This window comes from Cariama cristata, unplaced genomic scaffold (assembly GCF_000690535.1).
Source record: "Cariama cristata isolate BGI_N322 unplaced genomic scaffold, ASM69053v1 scaffold9233, whole genome shotgun sequence".
NCBI classification, from domain to species: Eukaryota; Metazoa; Chordata; class Aves; order Cariamiformes; family Cariamidae; genus Cariama; species Cariama cristata.
Window position 1 is genome coordinate 56,910 of NW_009606633.1, and position 6,844 is coordinate 63,753.

Sequence of the window (6,844 nt, forward strand, 5' to 3'; positions counted from 1 at the left end):
AGCAGGAATTCCTCTCACCTCAGGGAAGGCCACAAGGGTTGAAATACCTTCCCATGAAAAGTGAAATGTTGCAAATGGTAATTATTGTAACTAGAAAAGCCATTCTTTTTGGTGAGGAGCTGATTTGCAGTCCTTCTTCTTTCTGTTACTCCTCCCTCCCCATCCTGCTTCCTCTTTTAAAAATTGGTGCAAGTGTAAGGCACTGGGACACGGCAAGACACAGTGGGGATAGGGAAGGAAGACCCCTCCTGGGCAAGGGTAGCCCCTGGGTGAAGTGACAGACAATGATGAAGTGCTACATGACATTGAGAAAACACATATATTCCTCCACTCTCCGCTTTCAGTCTTCCGACTGCTTGGTTTCTGCAAAAATGTTGTATTTTTACCAGAAAAAAGATACAGTTTCTCAGAGGACATTAGTTGGGTTTCACTGAAATGCACTGTTAAGTCTCAAATAATTTAACAGAGCTCTTGGGCAGGTGGTGAACTGTTCAGTTTGCCTCTTGCCCAATGACAATTGGCTAAACCTGTTCCTACCTCAATTCCCGTTCTAACAAGGACTAGAAAAGCTTGTAACAATAGTTCCTAAAAGGTAGCAAGGAATGGCACAGGATCATTTTACGCATTAAAAAGTTTAACAAAATGTTCTGCAAGCTGCAGGAAATTATTTTAGAAAAAGCTGGCCCTGTGAGTAGGTGGTCTCTGCTACACAAACACACACCCCAAAAATGCACGTGACTGCAGACCTGGGGAGGACCGATCTGTTGACAGATGAATGCAGGGGGGCTATTTTTGCCCTTATTAACAAATACATATCTTCCTGAAGTACTGTGTCCTCCATGTGTTCTCTGTGCTCCACTGAACGCTCTGTTTTCACCTTGTTCGACATAAACTGATGTGCTCCCAAGATTTTTTTTTTCGTGGCGGATACCAGGTTTAAAAAAGGAAGAGGATGCATGGACCTTCCGCTTTCTTTGCTTGTTATTTTCGTATGTGTGAGTAGTTCCCTTTTTTTTTTGGTAGAAAAGTAAATCTAAAAAATCAGGACACGGGTTAATTTATGCCCATTCTATAGGGTCTATACACATCTAGATGGCTAAATGTCTTTTCATTGATGGGGGTGAGACAGAGCATGGTCCTTTGCATGCAGGCAGGAGTCCTGGCCCAGCAGCATTGAACTCAGCTGGCTGCAGAAGCAGCCCTCAAAATAGCATGAGTATTACAGGCTGGGTAAGCTGCAGCACGCTGTATCATACCATAGATAGACTGTTCCTACTATGTGACCTAACCAAGTCACTAAGGTGACTGCCTTGTGAACATATCCTGAATCTGCTTTTGTCTCTTAAATGGAAATAACTACTTTAAGAGTCATCTGAATTTATACAGGAGAGGTCAAAAGTTTACATCCAATTGAAAACCAGGCCTGCTGCAGCAAGCAGGTTGTGGAGGTATCGCTGCAGTGTGCTCGGCACAAACACACAGATTAGAGGAGACTGCAGACACATGGGTTTAATTACACACAGGGACTCATCAGCTGCTGATCAAACCTTGCTCTAATGAAAATGACCTTACAGGTCTTTCCCATCTCTGTGCCCACTATGTTTGGTATTGCTGCACTGAGCAAACAAACAAAGTCTCTACTTTATCACTCTATTTCATTAAAATATTTTGGCTAAAGAACAGAAATTGTTTCAGGACTACTCTCCTTGACGGATTGCCTATAGGTGACTAAGTGCTCTGAGTCTCCTGCAGGCAACAGTCTGCTAGCAGGTTTGCTAAGTTGCTGCCAGGTGTGTCTATATGCTTAAAGCTGCTTTCAATAAGAGATGGTTAATCCAGGACCCTTTTTTCTCCCTGCGCTCCTAGTCCCAGTCCTGTGCATTGGTCCTTTGTGGGTGCAGCCCTGTGGACCTTCCTCAGACAAAGCTTCCAGCTTCAGGGACAGCTGTAGTTATGGTGTGCCTGGCTAGAAACTGGGTGATCTGGCCCTATTGTAGATAATAGCATCTGAAATACCTCCTGGTCTGGCAGGTTAGAGGAAACCGGAGGAAACATTGGCAGCTGTGCTGTGACTGGATACTGGGGAAAGGCAGTCCAGAGGGGAGAGCAAAGTGACCCTTCCATGGAAGCAATGAATCCAACTCACCTACTGACACAGTAGAAGGCAACCAGTTTGAAGACATCCTCAAATACAAGGACTGATCCTTCCAGGTACAGGACTGAAGAAAAACAAAAAATACAGTCAGTAACTGTTTTCTTTGAGCTGTATGGTAAAATAAGCTAGTGGGTTTGGCTCACACATCTTGTATTCTGTGATTGTCAGGTATTTGCACAGACTAATATGAAGAAGCATAAAGAACTGGCCAAATGCAATGAGATTCTTCAGGGAAACACTAGAGAAGAACTGTCTTGGCCTGGCTTTCTGAATGATTAGCTCAACTTACCAGAGTGTTGTGACAGTAACAGAAACAATGGGAAGAAAAAACAAACAGGTCACAGCCAAAGGGTTCATTACAAGTCCATCTGTCTCTAAGGCTGTGCATATCTGCAATACATATGGGGCTGACATTGTGACCCTCCATACTGGAATCTGGTTTGGTCTGGATAGACAAAGTACTTTGAGGCAAAAAAAAAAAAAATAGAAATTACTGTTTCATCACTATGTGTGTGGGCCCTGACCTGGGTCACACAGGCAGAGTGAGCACAGCCTATTTGTATCTCCCTTGTCTTCTCCTTCTCGTTGTGCTATACAGCAACAGCACTTTCCTTTAAGTGGCAAAATACAATCTACACCACATTGCAGATTTCTTCAAGATGACCTCCTTTATAACAGCATGCTATGGCATTGTCTAGCCTACGTGTTATTATAGAGCTTTTGGCTACCAAGGTAGAAAATATTCACTGGCCGGTGGAGAAAATTTCACACTGACCAATAACCCGAGGCAGAGAGAAAGAGATGGATCTGGAGGAGAGAAGTGTCTAGCTTTGCTTCAGCTTTATAGTCTCACAAATTTTCTGTGCCCGTATGTACACAACACACCATCACAAACAGAGATTGCAAAGTTTAAGGAAATCTGTGGTGGAATCTGAGAAATGCCCGCTTACTGGTGGTGGAGAACTGGAGCCCCAGAGCTGCATGGTTCCTGCCACAGGAGCAGGCCAGGAGTCCTCGGGGAGCAGCGCCAGCTCACACACACATAGCAGTGCCTGCAGCCGCTCTGCATCTTCCTTCGCTCTGTTTTCTAAGCCACAGTTCAGAACTGTGGATACGAAGCTCAGCTATCATGATGCAGCTTTCTCAATCTGCCATGATTCACAGCCCTGTGAAAGGTCTCCAGCTCCTTGCCCTGCCTGCCTGGTTGTTATTTCCCCTACAAAGCAGGGCCTCCAGCACCTGTGGGAGGGAGACATCCGCCTGGCTCTCCTCTCCCTCCGCTCCGGGCACTGGCTCCTGTGCTCCAGCCAGCCTAGAATCCCACTAGAAGGAAATGCTCAAGCTTGTCTTTTGTTCAGCTTCACAGTTCATTCCCCAAACAAGGCATTTCCTCCTTTTACTTCTCCCTTTGTCCTAGCCCAGGCCCAGCAGGTTGCTATTTTGGGCTGAATACACCAATGTAGGCATTTTTTAAAGAGGCAAAGGCTGTATAATTCTCAGAAGTAATTCCTAACATCAATTTGTGTTGGATCAGCACAAACTGATCAACCTCAGTGTGTGCATTGATACCAGACTGCAATGTGGAATTTAAAACATACTTCGAGCAAACCAATCCCTTTCACTTACTTTTCTCCCACAACTGGAAAGAAAAATATTCGGCAAGTTTTTTCTTTTTCCTTAATAAGAATCATGTTTCAGTCAGGGATTTTCATTAAACATCTACCATGAACAATTTCTATAGTTTGAAATCCATCTGCTTTGCAGTTCTGAAACAAAAATAAAGACAAACCCCAGTGCTGTTCCAGAGAATGAACCAAAACCCAAGAGTCTGAACTCACTCGAATCTCCAGCAATTAAATAAAGCCCTTTGTGCGGATGACGGTTTTAAGGACTTTTTTTCTGTTAAGAACCACATGTTCCCTTTGGCATCCCAAGTTGCAGGTGTACATAAGAAAGCAGGCTGCACCTGTACATGTTTACATACATGAACAGATCACTTGGATTCAGACTAATGATTGTTTCTGTGCCAGGAAGCTCTGCCATTTGGGAGCTTGAAGTTTAAACAAAAGAATATTAGTCCAAGCCCTTCAGTGTCAGGAGTATCCACATAGAAGTGCCTTGTCACCGTACAGCTACTTCTCTTCCCATATATAGTTAAATAGCATAAACCACCACAAATCACCAGGAACTATATAGCTAAAGCAGTCTAGGTACAAAAGCTGCTGGAGCTTAAGGACAGGAGTTTTCAGCAGATGGTATACAGAAACTGGACTGCCCCTGGTCTGCTCTGAGAGGTCATAGAAGGTAACCAAATCAAGCGTATTTGTCAGCAGGCTGGAATTCATTGTACAGAGACCCACAGATCTGCTGGGACGTTTTTGGGTGGCCTGCAAACAAGTAAGCATAGAAAAATGCTGCTCTAGATGGATCATTACTCAAGGTACCAGCACCACCAGGGCCAACACTCTGCCCAAAAGTTATTCTGAACAGTGACAGTGTCAAGCAGCCTGCGCAGGGCTACCGCTGCCCCTTGGACCCACTGCCAGCACAGCACCCGTGGGGAAAGCCTCGCAATCTCCTGTGGGGAAGGTCTTCCTCGGGAGAAACTGTGACACTTTTTCCTTAACCTGTTTTTACCTAGACACCTGCTGACCGCCAGCAGGCACCACCGATAAGTAGTGCTTCCTGACGGCTTTGCTGTTGGGTGGTAGTATGGGAACATCTCTTGTGGGAATGGTTGTCATTCGCTTGTGGAGACCATTAAGTGGGTCCTGCTGCATGTTTCTGATTCTTGGAAAGATGGAGAAAATAGCAAGTTTGTACAGCTAAAAATGCTCTGCTGACTGTTGGGGACAACTTATCTCTCGGTTAGTGCCATTACTGCCCTCAAGGCATCCTGCTTTGAGCAGACAGTCAGGAAGAGGGGCTTTTCTCTGGCCGTGGATGCGTTGTGGGTAGCTGGGGACATTTCACTGACATGAGCACTGTTGCTCAGGGAGGGATCATGATGTTGCCATTTATAGGAACTCATGACTTTTGCAAAAGCTACAAGCAGATACTTTTCTGCCAGACTGCTGTAGTCCTGCTTAAAAATGCAGAGACAAAATTCACCTTTCTTGGACTCATAAAACTACACCCAGGGCAACTGAAGAGCAAGGAAATCTCCAGATCTCACCAGAACAGTGGCAGGATGTCAAGAATATTATCAAAAGCACCAGCAAAAATAGACTGGGTTCTGTGAGCCAAACATATTGCCACAGCATACTGAATTTTACCTGATATTTAGAAGGCCACAGAAAAAAAGTTACTTTCAGGAAATAAAAGGAGAAATGTGTAGATCAATGGGCAATTTTGAGCAGTCTGAAACAAAGACATCAGAATTAACTGAAAAAAATTTTACGGGTGATGGAAGCTTTAGTAACACGAATTAGTGGTTCACTGTTGACCATACTCTGTTTTGTGTCCTTTGTGCAACTCAATAAGTGAACAGGACATGGCCAGGGTATGAACTGCTATAAATATTTATGACTGTCTCATCTTTTCCTGTACTACACCAACATGCTCTGAAGAGTGTCATCTTTAGGCACTGACTGCAATCTGTCTTCATGTTTCCTTTACTCTTTAGATCCCCCCATCATTTCTCCATCCAGATACTGATGTTTTTGAGTCACACTGTCCCTGAGCATTCTGCCTTCCTTTCCTCTTTGATTTTCCCCACAGAATTGTGTTTGCTTGTCCTGTTGTTCTGGTCACATGGACAAACCACCCCAATTTCTGTCTTCTTACTGCTTACATAGGCTCACGGGACCCAATTACTTCAGCTTTTTCTTCTCTAATGGCACTGTTAGTCCTATTCACTGGTTTTGATATCTGTGTAACCCTTCAGAGACATCTGAATTCAAAGCTATGAATTCCTTATTCTGCAGCATTTGTGTTGACGGAGGACTACTGAGAACACAACCATCCTCAGAAGTCCTGCTTGGATGTGCTGAGATGCTCTTACCTTTCCAGATTCTGGCAAACTGTAAGATTTGTCATCATGGGAGTGATTCCACTTTTCAATTTCTGTTTTAAGATTTAAGATTATAACTCCACAGTCTCCTAAGTAGACCTCTCATTGGTGTTTCCCTCCTTTGATATAAGTCTCTGGCTGGATACGACAGTTGCCATGACCTTCCTTGCACTGACCTTCACAGCAAGCATCACTGGCCAGCTTTGCTGCTGTTTTGCTACCCTCAACCCTTTACTCACTATGAAGACAGGATCACTCCAAGGCAGAGGTTACCGGCTTTCCTACTTCCAGACACTGACATTCCTTGCTGTTGCACGGGCCAGGTTAGCAGTTTCCTGTCACTGGGGAATGAGCCCTGGGTATGTAATAGAGGACTGCAGTGATTACCGTAGCTCCAGTGCTGAGGCTGTTGTGTTTGTCGTGATACGCTGCACTTGTTGTACCTGCTGTGCTTTACAGAGATGTGTGAGAGCGTGATGTGATTCCTTCAGGTTATTGCTTTAGTTCCTGGAGCACATGCAAATCTCCTTCTGGCCCTTATTCATTCACTAGGCTGGTGGTGGTATTAACAGAAAGAGCTTTAGCTGGGTAGAGGGAAATTTAGATTACATTCGTAGAAGTCTTTAGGGTGTTTACGGTGTCTTTCTGCAACAGATCGGTTTGGTCCTAGTATCTGT

The 6,844-nt window shown here is 44.4% G+C and overlaps 1 protein-coding gene across 1 annotated transcript in view; it reads right to left on the reverse strand.

Annotated features, from left to right (window-relative positions):
• The window catches only part of RIN3 (Ras and Rab interactor 3), a 31,436-nt gene extending 25,243 nt beyond the window's left edge, over positions 1–6,193 (reverse strand). The window contains exons 1-3 of the mRNA XM_009696434.1: positions 6,159–6,193; positions 4,809–4,945; positions 2,147–2,219 (exon numbers count right to left, since the gene is read on the reverse strand). Of these exons, the coding sequence (XP_009694736.1) occupies positions 2,147–2,219; positions 4,809–4,945; positions 6,159–6,193 (245 nt within the window). The remainder of the gene's footprint in view (positions 1–2,146; positions 2,220–4,808; positions 4,946–6,158) is intronic.
• Between the last annotated feature and the right edge of the window lie 651 nt (positions 6,194–6,844).